The sequence below is a fragment of the Athene noctua genome, chromosome 2 (assembly GCF_965140245.1).
Source record: "Athene noctua chromosome 2, bAthNoc1.hap1.1, whole genome shotgun sequence".
NCBI classification, from domain to species: domain Eukaryota; kingdom Metazoa; phylum Chordata; class Aves; order Strigiformes; family Strigidae; genus Athene; species Athene noctua.
The window spans coordinates 118,150,873-118,167,029 of record NC_134038.1 but is presented as its reverse complement, the minus strand read 5'-3'; the positions used below and the strand labels follow the sequence as shown (position 1 = coordinate 118,167,029).

General features: G+C 37.1%; 1 protein-coding gene across 16 annotated transcripts in view; it reads right to left on the bottom strand.

The window, feature by feature from the left end:
* PARD3 (par-3 family cell polarity regulator) overlaps positions 1-16,157 on the bottom strand; it is a 444,458-nt gene that overhangs the window by 177,263 nt on the left and 251,038 nt on the right. For 11 of the 16 annotated variants that reach the window (XR_012633185.1, XM_074899993.1, XM_074899998.1 and 8 more), the window contains 3 exons: positions 16,084-16,122; positions 3,271-3,459; positions 2,622-2,792 (listed from right to left, as the gene is read on the bottom strand). Coding sequence is in view for 15 of the 16 variants with exons in the window: in XM_074899993.1 (XP_074756094.1) it covers positions 2,622-2,792; positions 3,271-3,459; positions 16,084-16,122 (399 nt within the window). In the remaining variant the exon portion in view is untranslated. The remainder of the gene's footprint in view (positions 1-2,621; positions 2,793-3,270; positions 3,460-16,083; positions 16,123-16,157) is intronic. The other 5 variants (XM_074899994.1, XM_074900001.1, XM_074900002.1 and 2 more) reach the window with 1 other exon arrangement.

The window sequence follows — 16,157 nt, the reverse complement described above, 5'->3', positions numbered from 1 at the left end:
GGGACATGGTTTAGTGGTGGACTTGGCAGCGTTAGGTTAACGGTTGGACATGATAATCTTAAAGGTCTTTTCCAACCTAAACAATTCTGTGATTCTGTGCTGGTAGAAGGTGCAATTTATCAAGATAGGGTCTGCCCTTCTGATGCTTTTATTGCTTATCTGCAAGCTCCTGAATTTGCTACCAGTCAGATGTCATTTATTTTTTGTTCCAATACTAAAAATCTTTGCTAAGACTGTAGACTAGGCTGGTGGCAGCTTCAGGAATATTCTAAGGGAACAACTTGTGTACCAGTGCATCTAAGTAATCTACATTGCTGAATTAAGCTTAATATAGCTGAGGCTGCCAGACATGGCCAATATTGGATGCTCCATGGGAAAGTGAATATCACTGCAATACTCAGCTGCACACTGCTGCTCTCCAGCTGGGTCTCAGTCCACACATCCATTACTTAGGGGCTAAGCTGACTGAATACCATACTCATATATGGTATTCATGCAAGATACATAAATAATATTATCATAGCTTATCAGTAATATATCATATTAATAATATCTAAAGTTTAAATCTGTCCAGTTCTTGAACAAGGAACTAGGGCTTAATCGCAAAATGCAGAAGAAAAAAATTGTCTCTTCAGTTTTCATTTCACTGAAGTCTGAGCATTGCAAGACTTTCAGAAAACTGACTTCCTGAATACTGCCAGCTCAGCACAAACAGCTTTATATTCATGCAAGTTGTGCTTTCATCATATTAAAATATGCAAACATCATTGACATCGTATTTCCTTTGGATAAATGTCATGAAAGCGGTAATTCCTGAGAAAAAATAGTTACAAAAATTATTTTGTAAAGATGGTCACTACACTAATAATTGCGTATCATCACTTTTCCAAATCATCACAGCTCATATCACTAGTTTATTAAGGAGTTGGGAAAATGCATAAAAAACTGTAAAGTAGGCCCAGACAGACACAGCTCCCCATCCTGCTCCCCTACAGATGCATTTCAATGTACCAAAATCTGGTTCTAGCATCAGTTCTTTCACCTTGGAGCACATATACTGTAGACTGAGATGTGCCATTTTTGCCGTGTGATTTCTGCAAAATCACACTTAATGTCAAGTAGATGTAGGGCATCAAACTATGCTGAACTTGAGCGAGCAAAAATTCTACCAGATTTAAGGACAAATATCTTTGATTCATCATTGCTGGATTTGCCTCATCACGTTTACAAACACTGTCTTGATACATTTGCTCTAGAAGACTTTCACTAAGAGAAAAGTGAACATCACCCTTTTTGAAATAAATATACTAAACACAGAAATAGTCTAAAATATTTCACCCTTTTAATGTAGTAACACATAAAACGTATCTGAAATTGAGTAGGAATAAGGAACAGTCTCCAAAGGACAGTCTGCAGTCTGGAGTCCAAGTTCAGAATTAGGGCTAGAATAGGACACCAAATATAAAAAGGTCAGAATTCCTTCAATACCAAGTGAGAAACCATGTGCATCCAAACTGGCTTTCCAGCAGTGTTCATACATAAACATGTGTGTATATATACTAAAGCTATGTATAAGTAGTTAATCAAGAGGAGCTTGATACTTTTAGAGAGGTTAGTGTCTTTTTCAGACATGATTTTATAATATACTATGGACTGAAATTTTTCTAAGATCAATTTTATGCATTAAAAAATAAACCATTCCTTTTTCCCCTAGGCAGGATCAGCAGTACTAAACCAATTTGTGCACATCATATTTGAAACACGATGCTCAAGAAATAACATTCCCGATAAGCCCTTACCGGTGTTAACAAGAACGAAAGAATGATTTTTAGATGTCTTAAGAACAGATGCTTCCCTGACCCACCATTTAACTGCACCCTATTTAACTCAGTGCATTTCTCCAATTTGTCAAAATCATTTTGAAGTCTAATTCAGTCCTCCACAGCATCTGCAGTCCTTCTCAGTATCATATGCCCACATATTTCTACTATACAGCATTATTTACATTAATCTAGAAGATAAACTATTAGAAACCATGAATATGTTTCAAAACATCAACACATTAACATTGCACTGGAGTAGACAGAAGTTGCAAATATTATCAGAAAAAGAATCACCACTTTACCCTGAATTCAGTATTTCCTACTTCCCTGCAGTGAAGTCCAAGACACAACATATTTAAAATCCAAAATAACAGAATTATTTGCATCAAGTTTTGCAGAATCTTTACATGGAACTTTTAATGTACTCCTAATTAAAAAAAAATAAAGTGACAAAGGAGCAAGGCAGTTAACACAAAGTCTGTAAACAAAAGATTCGATAAACCTACATAAAAACTCCAAAGAACAAAAATCATGTAAACAGTGGGATCCAATTACAAAATCAATATAGTTTTATTCAGTGTTTCCTGCTATTCATTGATGAAAATACTCAAAAGAAAAACTTTATTGATTGGTAATAAGGTTAGCATGTCTAACATTGAAATTCAGATCATTTTGTAATTCTCTTTCTTTAGCTTCTCAAATATTATTTTCCAGGTCTCAGAGGAAACATGACATCCTCTATAAACACAAATACATTAGAAGTGAAAACTCCCAGTCCCGATCTCAAAAGTGTATTACCTCATTGCATTTACTTATTCGCCTTGCCACAATAAGCTGAATCATTCCCCGTTTGTTTCCTTCAGTGGACATGGACCTCCTTAAGGTTTCCATAGCATCTTGATTTGTTTTGCCCAATAATGATTCTCCATTTACTGCTATTAGTTGATCGTTCACTCGAAGTCTACCGTCCTGGAAAAGGAAAGATTATTAGCTAGTTACATAAAACACGCACAAAAGAAGTTTAGTCTGCTGGAGAGAAGAAAAAAACAAAAGAAAAATAATCATATAACTATGCTTAGTCCTAATAGTTTATGGCCAAATGAACTCTGGTATAACAACTTCCATTGCAGCCACTGTAGGAAATGTCTATTCCAATTATAGATTTGCACTGCAAGCTATTATCATAACCTGTTTGCACAAATAGCATACTAATTGAACTGTACCAGAGACGGCTCGTATCCTTCCCGAAAATCTGTTAGGGCTATTTAAATCCTGGGACATGCAAACATGTGAATCTGAGTAGAAATCTAAATGTTACCTCTGATGGTGTAATTGGAAAAAGATAGTTACAGAGCAATCTCATTCTTCTTGAATCTGTGGTTATTTTCAAAACAGCCTTATTATAGAAAACTGAGGAAGACCAAAGTACACAGATGTTCCCTCTTACCTTGGATGCTGCTCCACCGTTTATAATGGACTTGACGAAGATTCCTAAATCAGCATGGTTTTCTTTTGACCGGTTACCTTTGACGCTCACACCAAGTCCAGCTGATCCAGAGTCATTCAGTGGAACTTCAAATGTCAGGAATTCCCTGGTGCCATCAGGTGTGAGGACAAGCTCCTCTTCTTCTGCTTTCTGTCGGGAAGATTAGCATGGGATTATAGGAGAGCAGTTCTCTTTGGGAATTCTCTTCCCTCTACAGCTATTTGCATTAAAAGAACCCTGCTTTTAACTACAACGCCACAATATTTTCCACAGTAATTATTTGAAGAAACATGCACAAATAGTGTATTTTCAATCACCTCCAGCTGACGCCTAGATTCAGAAATAATTTAGGTTTGTGTCTAAGCGCTTCTCTGTCTAGTAAAATAATTGAATTGTGTGTCATTATTGAATGTGCCATTAATACCAAGTCATATGTAAGCTGCTATCTCATTAGCTGAAAGAGAGCTGTATCAGAAATACTTTCTTACTTGCAAACCTACAGAATTTTTAAAATAACTTCATCATCTATGGGAGCTTTGCAGTCATGAGGAGAAACTAAGTGCAAGAAAACTAAATTAAAAAATTATTAATTCACCTCATTTTGATTAAAACTAGTTGTATTAAGAAAAACAGAAGGTGACACAGCTAAGATCTGCAACAGCACATCTCTCTGCTATTGCCAGGCTTAGCATCAAATCCAGGTGTGAGTGCAATTTTCCTCTCTTTCCTGGCTCTGCCCCTTACCTTTGTCCTCTTACCCACATCTTTGGTTCTTTGCTGTCCTCAACACTAAGTTTTAGCCTGGCTGAGACAACCCCAGGGTTTGCACACCTGGAGTTACAGTCCTAGGCCTGCCAGAGTCCCCAGCAAGAAGCTGCTCAGCGACCCCCTTCCATGAACCCAAAAGCCATGCAAGCACACATGACTAGCCCCTTGCTTAGCCCCCTGCCAAGCTCGGGGTGCCGTCAGGCTGGGAGCAGGGACCCTGTGGTGCTCCCACAAAGCAGTGGCACTCGTGGGGCCAGCAGACATGAGCACAGCACTCAAGAAAGAAAATGGTCAGACCCTGGAGGAACAGTGCTCACGCACAAGAGGCTGCTGCCAAAAAGAACGGGAGGGACAGGCTGTTCACCAGCCCCTTCCCTTGCAGTAGACACTTTCTGCTTATCTCTGACTATCTTTCAGTAATAATAACAAAGTGGTTATAAACACTTTTGGTTATAACTTTATCAACTAAAGGAAAAAAGCCACACCCTTAAAAAGGCAATTCTTTGCAGTGGGCCCAGTGTCTGACCTCCAAAAAGATGCTCATTAACCCAACTGTGCTATTTTTTCCTCACCCACATGAAGGAGAAAGTGAGGAAACATCCACCAGAAGGTGCACACTAATGTCCAAGAGTCAGCAGTTCTTCTCTGGAAGAATTAATCTGGTCAATTTTTTTTCATAATCTTAGCAAATACATCACCTCCCTTACTGACACTGATTTTATAGTGACTTCTTCCACGTCACTCTCACCTATTTTTCTTCTACTCCCAGATACCTGGAGCAAGACAAGACACATGAGAAGTTAATGTGTGCCTGCTGAGACATCCCTGTCTCTTAAGACCTGAGGAAATACAAAGCTGACAGGCTCTTCTGAAATCCAAACACAGACTACAGCAAAGATAGATGTGAAAGCCATGTGGAGTACAGCAGGCTGAGATGATCAATTTGGGCACAAGCATGCTAGTTCTGTCACCACTGACCTAGAAATGCAATGCAAAAATGTCACATGGGAAGGCAGGCAGACTGCTGAGAGAACCAGAACAGCCGAGGGAAGAAAAACAGGAGCTCTATCTTTTCCCACTTGGTTAAAAGCATGAACCTTAATGTGTTCATCAGCCCTTTCCCTTGCACTAGACACTATTTTGCTTGCCTATAACCATCTTTTGTTTATAACAAAGCATAATGCTTCATCAATTAAAAGGAAATAATAAATTAAGAGCCCCTATCCAAGGCTGTGCCTTTATGAACCCCATTATCCAAATACATCTCTTGGCCACACAGAACAGCATTATCTGTGCTAGCTGTCAGGAATGCAAAGGTGCACTGTGTCTGTGGAAAAAATACTGGATCTAAAAAATACTTCCCACATTTTGGGTAAATTACAACCCTAATTTTCCTGCTTGGGTCACAGAAGCACTAGTTACAGTACACATCTGAATGCATCTTTTGTCAGCTGGCTGCAGTATAAAACAATCTGAGATAGATGCACGTTACCTTTTAGTTTCTGTAATACTGACAGTTTTCATATTCCTTAATAACCAGTAGTAGGAATAGAAGTTTGCGAGCCAAAAGGGAGATAAAACCAAGGTATGATGTATGGGTAACCGAAGGAAGCACAAAAGTTTATGGGATTTTTCTGTACTACTATTATCATAAATTTACACTCAATCTCCCCTCTCCCCCAATATTTTCTAATCTTCTAAAAAATCTGCCAGAACTCAGCCACAGTGATCTCCATTCCAGAGCAGAGAACTAAACTGCTTCCCTGCATAGCCTGTCCCCATCGGGTGCACTTCTATATGCCAAAGGGTCAATTGGAGAGAGCATCTCAGTAAGCATCCCCAAGGACTTGGTTAATGGCCTCTACGCTATTTCTCTTCAGTGAGACCAAAGAGCTGCATTATCAGCTCAGCACTATTCTTAATGTGAGGCTTCTGCTTGCTTGCTTTCTACAGTTTTGAGTAAGAAAATAAGCTAATAGCAGGCTACAGACACCTGAGTGTGCAGGTGAAACTTAAGGTCTAAACTTGGGGCAAATTAGTCCTTAGCAGCTGCACGAGTGATCATCATGTTCCTGCTCATGAAAAAATGAGAAACAGCAGCCTCAGCACTGGAACAGAAGTACTGAAGCCATGAGAAAATTGCTTGACTCATCCAAAGAAAAAAATTATCATTACTGGGCAAAGGCTAAATTGCTCTATGGACTTCACTGGGTATCCACAACTTTTTTTTAACTAAGCCAGCTTGTTTCACCACCATACCTGTGTCTACAGTTTTAGGGATATGAGAAGCCTTTTGACCTCTAGAATTTGTTTGTCATCTGTCAGTACCATATGCTTGAATGTAGATTTTAAAAAGAGAAAGAGCTAGAAAGAACAAACACTTATTTTTGATATTGCACAATCCTTTCTAAGAATACTTACGAGAAAAATGTGGCTTTCAAGAATAACTGAACCATTAAGATTCAAGGAATATGGATATGAAAGTACTGACTCTTAACTTTTGTGCCACACCACAGCACCAAATAAGGTCTTACTATATATGATATATTGAACACAACTTCATAAATACAAACCTTGTAACAGAACTATATAGTGATCAGGAACCTCTAAGCATGCCATAAAGGAGCCATTGTCTGAGAAATAAGCAGGAAGATTTTAGCCTGATACCATAATATTTTGAACCAAAGTTGCAAAACCAAAAACAAACCAACAGAAAACCCAACAAAACCTCAGAATGGCTGAGTCCTTTGTTCCCCAAAGCCCTTTACAGTACAAAAACAGTGATTCTCCCCAACCAATTAAATATCAGCTATTATAAAAAAGTAAAATTTGCACTGAAATTGTGTGGAACATATAGATACTTAATGTATGTAACAAACCACAGAAACTCCCTAATACATCCATGAGACAACATAAAAATGCACAAAAATCTAAAATGCTACATTTAAAAATTTCAACTGAGGACACAATCACTTCCTAATTGCAATAATTTCCATTTGATCTTGATACATTCTAAATTAACAGATTCACTATGTCAATCAAACACCTCAACACTATTTTCATGATTAGTTGATCTCTGGAAGAAATTTATTCCTTCACATACTTTGACAGGCCAGAAGTGAACATGCAAGCAAAATTATGTACTGTGAACCCTGAACAACAAAATTCAATTCCCTTAAGATTTTTCATACACTATGTCCAAAACAATTAACAGCAGAACAATATTCTGCTCAGACAGAGTCTGCTGAGGAAAAGGTCATCTGAAATGACTATGGCTGGATGAATGAAGCTGATCAAGTATGTAATTTGTAATAAAAATACAACCGTTGATAAAATACGTAGGTGACTTTTTTTGCTTCAAATTCATACTTAGCATCAATTTATGCTAAATGACATTTGATACAGGTTTTTCACTTTTTAAGTACAACATAAATATATTGTCAATTTAAAGATAAACTTCCTGACTAGAGGTAACTTATGGCAGTGCTTCAATATATACAGAGATTTTTAAAAGCCCTAAGATAAACAGGGGGGAAATTATTTTTCTCTTCTACGTAACATTGGTTTCTGATCTGTTCATAAAACCTGATTTAATTTTATAAACAACGTTAAAATGGACCTTGACACTAAGAGTGCAGTAAGTTTATCTCATCATATTAGTAACAGCATCTCATCGTTATCCTTTTATGTTTTAAATACTATGAAGAAATTTCTTGCTTGGGACTTCTTCCCTTTATAAAATCTCATCAGGGTTTAGCTGGTGAGTAAGCAGCATGAGATGAGTGAAAAAAAGAAACGTAACAGTGAAGAAAAGCCTCCTCCCACCTAATGGGGGAAGCAATTTTCAGTCAAGCTGGGACAAGTCTCCAAAGTGGCTCGCTGCAGATACGTATCTGGCTGCATTCTCTCCAGCAAAGTTCATTCTCTAGCAAGCTTAGACATGTTGTCTCTCAGTAGCTATTAAGTCACTGAAACTTGTCTGCAAGTTAGTTTGTGATTATGTATAGAGAAAAGAAATGTTAATCACAGGACTCTCAGCAAAATTCCCGTGTGCTCCTGTTTCCTTTCACAGAAGCAATTAATAAAGCTCTGCATCCCGACTCTTAAAGGGTAACCTATATTTCCAAGTTATGTATATGAAAACATGTACATGAAAACATTTACAGGGATCTTGCAGGCACATGTATATGCATGTACATATACAAACAGACCCTTATACACTACAATGATGAAATTCATGTGGATAAGCTATGTAACTATAATACAAACCCTACCTCATGCCTCCAATGACCCGACCCCATCCACACTATTCACTTTACCTGCCCCCATATTTGTCCAGACATAAAGTCTCAAGTTCTTGAAAGATGAGTCTGAAGTCCAATGGATGTAAGAGCTCACCAGGTCTAGGAAGCGTAGAGTGTAAAAGTAAGAGGACTGGAAATTACAAAATCCCAGGTTTAGTCGTTTGGTTCCAATAATAGGGAATTCCAAGCTAACATCACACCCTCTTCCAGGATATTTTCAATCTTTAGAAGGTTTTAATACAGCTTTCATTGTTTTCATCTTTCTCACAAGGTACCCATGATACTAAGAAATCATAACTACTATACATTGGGAAACCAATAAAGTTTGTCTCAGTATTATTATAACAAAATGGAATTCTTATTTTAAAACACACATGATCTACACAAGAGAAAGGAGATTTCACTTAGCCACTGTGCAAAGACATTCTTGTCATCAGAGATGACGTTAGGTGCGTGACACTGCTGTCCTCTCAGGCCACCTTCTACACTGAGATATACCAAAAGATGACTCACTTTCATCATATGCTATCACATGCATAAACGTAGAACACGTAAATCAAACAACTCCAAGGAACCGAAACAGCTTCCTTGGTCAACAACTGTTTTGTGGGGGGTGATGTTTAGTACTTATAAAAATGTAGATTTATTACTGCTGGAGGTACTGAAAAGAGAGCAATGTAGGTGGCCTGTAACACACCTCTAACTTCAGTTGAGGCCTCTCCTCAGGAGGAATAACTGGGAGCTGATGGATCCTGCTGTGGGTAGGCATTAAAGATAAATATAACTACAGCAGTTCTATCAGATTTAAAAGTGACCTCCGGCAGAGAAAAGCCTGCCTGCTGATCCAATAGTGACACGCACACTCCAACCCAGTTTCCTCCTGAATACAACAAGGCCTTTTATCTTTTTATCTTTTTTTTAAATCAAACAATCATGTGTTGCATTACAGGTTGTGAGGGCCTAAAGTGTCTCCTTACCTACTTATAAAATGATATAGGGCTTAAGCCAACTAAACAACTAAAACTCTTATGCTTGCTTTCTTTTTCTAACTCTTCCTAGGTTAAGTATTTTAATGTCTCCCATATGTTACATAAACACTAATGAATCTTATTTGCACATATACACTGAGACTCATTATTCATATTAGCTAAGTTAATATGTCACATCTGGCAAAGACTGCACTCTTGTTCAAATCAAACAGCAGCTGCTAAATATCAAAACCTACATCTGAATTCTGAGATTTTATGGGAAATGTGGTCTGCTTTAATTTTAATCCCATCAAGGAAAAGTTTTTTGCACATTTTATCTGGATTAACTTTGGTACGTATTTATACGCAGAAATGCTAGCTCAGGAAAATACTGAAAAATGGGCCCGTTACATCTCCAGTTATGTCCATTTTAAGGATTTCATTTAATATCAAAAACCATATTTCATATTCAAAAATATCTTCAGTTTGTTTTTGATGGATTAAAAAATGGTTTAGGAAGAAATTAAATCTTTTCCAAAGCACAAAAATTCTAGCATGTGATTTTCATTTAGTATGAAAACCAAAGCTTTGCAAAGCCCATGTTTAAGTACATCCACATGTTTGTTATTTATCTCTATGAGAAGGCCATTGCTTGTTTATGCTACCATTACTCTCCCTAATGCTAGCACTCTGATCCAGGCTGTTGTAGAAACAGGTTTAAGCAGTTGAGATTCCACATTTCAAATCAACTGATCAAACCACTAAAAATATTTTGTTGGTTATGCATCTCAATACTTCACACTGGGACTAGTGCATTGTCGTTACCATAATGACTGTACTTTACTCAGGCCAACAAACCCTGTTCCAAACTGTTGGTCCTATTCAGACTTTGTTCTCCTACTCTATGTTCTGAAACAAACATGTGATTGTAATGCTAACTCCATTTCTTTACAAGGTACTTATCCTAGAGAAGTGAAAACTAAGGGATTAGATACACAGCAGGTGTCTGCTCTGCCAAAGAAGCCTCTAAAGCTACAGCTCTCTGCACTATCCCTTGTTCAAGAAAAACTTCAATGCCCAACACACTAATGACAGAGCTCCCTAAAAATCTTTATACTTCTCTCACTGGCCTACTGGATGTAAAAGACCTGAAAGGCTAAAGAAACAGAGAGTGTCTAGGAAAGTCAGGCAGAAAAACGAAGTTGAATGGGAAATAATGCCTTTGCAGAAGTCCATGGCAAGAAACACGTTCCACATGAGGCAATGCCCATATGGGGTGCTGGAACTGACCTGTGTCTTACTCCTGCTGCAAACGTTCAGGCAACCATGGCAAACTACTTCATCTCACTATTTTCACTGGATTTAATAGCAACAAAAAATCAACACCAAAAGTCTAAAGGCTATAGTGCAGTAAAACAAGCTTTGCACACAACCAATGAGTTTTCAGAGGTTTAAATGGGAATTTTAAGCAACAAATGGGCACTCATCCAAACTAGGACAAGTGTTTGAAAGAACCTGATGACCCCATTGCCTGGGTTAGCAGGTGACCAACTAAAGGAACTGGTGGTCCCTTTCAGACTCACACCCTATTATCTGTCATTTGAATTGTAAATGCCTTACACATTATCCAAAATAAGGTAAGGTTGGTATGTAGGAAACAGTATAATAATGGTGAATAATGATGTGCACACCAGTGTGGCTTCAGGATGACTTTGCAACGGTGGCACTGAGGCAACCCTGTTACAGAACATCACTGGATGGGCACATACATTGCCTTCCACAAAACTGGCCAGCAAGTGTTATCAACTCAAGCGTTAAGAAAACGGCTAAAGCTGCCCCGCAGTGCTGCACAGAGCCAGCTTGAGTGTGCCACACTGCAGCCAGGTGACTCACCTGCAGATGACGGAGTCAAAACTATAAGCCTGAGGATCAGTCCCAAGCACAGAGTTACACAGAAGTTTGTGTGTGTTATTACTGAATGTTCCAGGAAATTCAGACTACTCAAAGAGCATTCATAAACACAGTCACTCAATTGCTGTATTAATTATTCACTAGGAATTAATGTCTCAGCCCTACGCATTAATCCCCCAGAACATGCTATTCAATACTAGAGTACCTCCTATGGTAAAAGACTGAACACAACAGTATCCTGCAGAAGATCACTACCTCTTTCTTTCATATGCCAGCAATCTGTTTCTTATGTCATAACTTTATTAAAAATATAATATGAAATCACTGAAATTAGCATGAAGAAGGCTTTTAAAACATTGTAATCACCCTTGTGACTCACACAATTAGAAAATAAAAAGGTAGAAAAATAGTCAGCACCAGTTATTTGCAGTATTCCTAAACAGCACGGAATTAAAAATAGCATCAGCTTAATCATCAGTCAAACCTCTCCTTTTCCGATAAAATCACTCTGTATCTAATGATATCAGCACTGCTATTGGTGTAGGCTGATATTAGTCAATGTACAATCTTGGCTCAATTTTTAGACATTTGAATTACCTATTGCAGCAATAGAAATTGATGAAGCTCTGAACTGTTCTCCAAAGAAGGTTCTGTATGAAGGAAGATTTGCATCAATTGAATGATACTAAGATGCTATAAAAGCTGAAGTTCTATGTAAGTGCTAAATATGAAGTGGTGGGAACATACAGTTTTGAAAAATAGCTATGGATACGCACACGGTGACTATGTAACTTGAAGTAATACAAACAGCTTTTCACCAAAAGTAAAAAACAAACGCTCACTCAGAACACCACCACCTTAAAGCTCAACACTGACAGTGCTTTTTTCCCCCAAGATTAGGCTCCAAGAATTTTCCATCCATCAGTCAATATAAATTATGTCTTTCCAGGCATTTGCTAGAATCCCTCTCATACTCATACCACAAAAAAGTTGCAAACAAAAAGTGTACAAAAATAATTATGCATTAGCTCTTACAAAATGCGTCTGACCACTGTGGTATCACCCCATTCCTACGGGTGATTCAATTGTTGCATAAAACGTGTAGCTAGCTAATTTACTCAGAATCACGCAGAAAAGTCTGTGGCAAGAACAGCAACTGAACCCAAAAATGCTGATAGATTTAGCCATGACATTATCCCTGAGTTCTGAAAAAACATGGTGATCAAAATTAAATTTAGATAATAACAGAAGTATCAGATGTTCAAGTTCAGAAGAAAATAAAAAGCAATCCCATTTGCAATTTCTATAGGGGCTGCTAAACATTTATATATTGTTCCAACACACCAACCGCTCTTGTTATGTCACTGTTACGAATCCTGCATTCGCTAAAATTCATAACATTCTGCTCACTTTCAGCAATTTGACAGAAAAACAAATGGGAACAGAAAACTGAAGCTTTCCCATGCTGCTGAGTGTAACAATCATGGAATTAAATCTTGAATCCTAACTTTGAACCTCTTTTTACCAATACTCCCTAGAAAATACTTACTTACATGATAATTATTATTTTTCTAGCATTATGCTTACATGAAAGTTAACTTGTCGGTTCTGAATTCAGAAAACAAACAGTGAATGACAATTGTAAAAGCAAAGTATTACTGAAACACTACTGACTTTCAAAGAGTATGAGGAAAAATTAATTGGCAGATGTTTTACATAGCATAATTAACAGTTCATTTCAATGCTCCGTAACAAGATTAAGATAATTATGCTTAGAAACAGAAATGTAATAATGATAAATTACTAGTTTTCATATTACGGTCAATCTTCTACATTCCAAATAATCACCATGTTTAGAAATAGGTGCATCTGTTCCATGCTGTCATCAGCTGTACAAATGGCACAAACTCGTGACTGGGTGAAACAATCTTTCAACTAAGATACAGGAGATTTCCTTGCTTCAGGAGTAAACGGAGCGCCTGTTCCGTTCGTCAGCAAAACAGAAGGTAAAAACATCAGTACTGTTTTCACCAGGGCACAGTTACTGGATAGAAGCTGAAGCTGCATTAGCAATTTGCATTTCTTATGGATAACTAGAGAGCAAAGCTTAAATTTTGCGAGCTTAGCAAGTTACAAAAATCCTCATATGCAAGTTCAAGAATGAGAATACGAGAATCTGTATTCTGTAATAATGTGTAAAAATATGTAGTCATATGCTTCCCTATATGGTAGTAAGAAATAACTCTCCAAGGATTTCAGGCCACAGATAAATTAAGAAAAAATATCTTTCAAGGTTTTCTTTTATTACATCTATGAAGACTAACTACTGCATCCATTTGCAATGATAACAGTGTAAATAAATTTGAGGTAACAGTTACATGAATGTAACCTCTGAGTGTTAATAATGTGTAGATAAATTAGGCTTTCTATTTTGGGGTCTACATATAAAATTATTTTAGGCCTTCAATTTTCAAGGGTTTTTTCCTTCTTTAATTTCAAAGGTGCATTTTTTTCCCCTATTTCCCCACACAAACATAACAACACAAAAAAATTCACAACCATTTTGCCTTTAAATTAAAAACAGACTTGTATTTCACCTCTCTCTCATTTCTATAGCTTCAGTGCTTTCATCATGCTTTTTTTGTTGTTGTTTTTGCTTTGCTTTCTACTATCAAGTCCTTGACACTTGGAGACTAAAACCTCACAACTAACAGCATAAAGATCAGAGCAGGCACAGAAATAGAAATTGCAAGATTAGAAATCTCAAAGACCTGAAAAGTAGACAGAGGAATAAATAGGGATTGAGGCAGAACCAAGGAGAATAAAGGAAAGCAACGAAAAATACTTTCAAAAATAATAAAGAAGTGTGTGACTGTATTATTAATGTGCAGCTGAGCAAAATTAGTTCTGTAGAACTGGAGTATCACACTTATCCAAAGCAAAGTAGATTGGAAGAACAGAAGTAAGTGCAAAAGCATTGTGCATTATAAATACCCACTGACACCTTTCTCGTTTAGTCTATTTTTTATTCCCACCCAGGAGAAGGAAAATTTAAAGAGACCTGTTGTTCCTACTATTGATCACTGTTGCTCTAAGCCTTCAAATAAATAACAAAAAAATCCAAACCCATAATGAATGAAAAACCCAAGACATTACGCAAAAAAAGATTTTTGTATTGACCAGCTTTCTAGCTTCCTTCCCTCACTAACCAAATACATCTCCACACGTTTCCCAATTCACTTCCTTATTTCCAAGGCTTGCTAGGGCTTTCTGGCTGGTTTTTCAGAAACACCTACCTACTCATATGCTCCCTGTCCCTCTTGCATAATCCCCTGGTTAACAAGCAATTTTTAGCTTCCATCTACAGAGAAAAAATGAGACACACTCATTTTTTTTTTGGTCTTTCCTTAGATGAAGTCAGGGTATTGGTCCCAAAAATGGCAGAGAAATGATTTCACCATGGAATTTGCTACAAAACATTAACTTTGCAACAGATGAGCAACTGATTCATATAAACACCTGTTAGACAATCTGCCCGATCTTAATGAGGTTTGGGGGCAGAATTTCAACTCCTAAAACCAGGACACTTTTATAAAGCTGCACCCACACATTATTATCAATTGTATTAAATTACAGGCAGAAATACTGTCCTGGGCTTTGATCTTTAATCTCACCATGTATCAGCAGTACGTGGGTAAGAAACTAAGAATATAAAACCATACATACTGTAATGAGATGTACTAAAAAGATACTGCGAGGCATGTCTGAAACAATGATACACCCATGATTTCGCAGAGGCCTTATGCAGATGACTTTCAGACTAGAAGGACATCAAAAGCCAGAGGGATAAAAGTGAATATTGCTACATTCAACCCAAACACTCATTTTAGCAGTTACATTCCATTGGCTTGAAACATTAATAGTATCAACCAACGTACCCTTGACTATCTCACTGAGATGGCTCTTGCATCTCTTTGCCTAGTTTTGACTTTCTTATCTGAGACACCATCTCATCATTCCTGGTAAGGCATTCTAAATCATCTAGACAAGCTTTTTCTGTTTTTCAGCAGCCTAACTGATCTCAAATCCCAGCATGAATCTTCTTAATTCCTCCATAATATAATTTATTATTTAATTTTGAAATAGGCACCTAACTGAATGGAGCTTCTTGGAGTATGTTTTTAACTAAGATACATTAACTATATGATTGTTATCCTACGTTAATATTCCATAAAATAAACCTTTTATTTTAGAAAAACATACATACATTAGTACAATGTGTACTGATCCTGTTCCACTGACTAAAATGAGGTATATAAACAGTATCCAGCCTCAATATGTGCCACTGACACACCGCATACAAACCTGTTACAGCCTTCAAAGGGTTAAATTTGATAGTACTTCCCTATAGTTTCTTAAAAATAACTAACAAACAGTGGTTTGCTATGAGGATACAATTGAGACTTAAATCCAAACTGCCTAATTTCTGTGTTTGCATCTCAGGTTTCAGTCATATCATCATGATTTAAACAATTAGTTGCAACAAGTAACCCAAGCTAACAGTCTGCTCTTATCATTCCAACTTTAGGCCTTTAGCTGTGTATAAAACATGTAATTTCAAATAGCACTTGAACATACATTGTATATAATATTCAAACAGTATTTGAAATTACATTAAAAAACACATTTAAAATGTAAAGCTAGAGAGAGCCATCTACAGTATATAAGGTGAAAGGAGGATCTGTGAAACTTTGATGGAGAAGTGCCATATCAATTTAAAAACATTTGGGAGTCTTCCAGTATGGAAAAGACAAAGCTCTTACCGTTTCCTTTGGAATTTGTGACTGGCTTTGTTCTGCATTCTAAAGGAAGTAAAAAAAATAAATAAGAACACGAC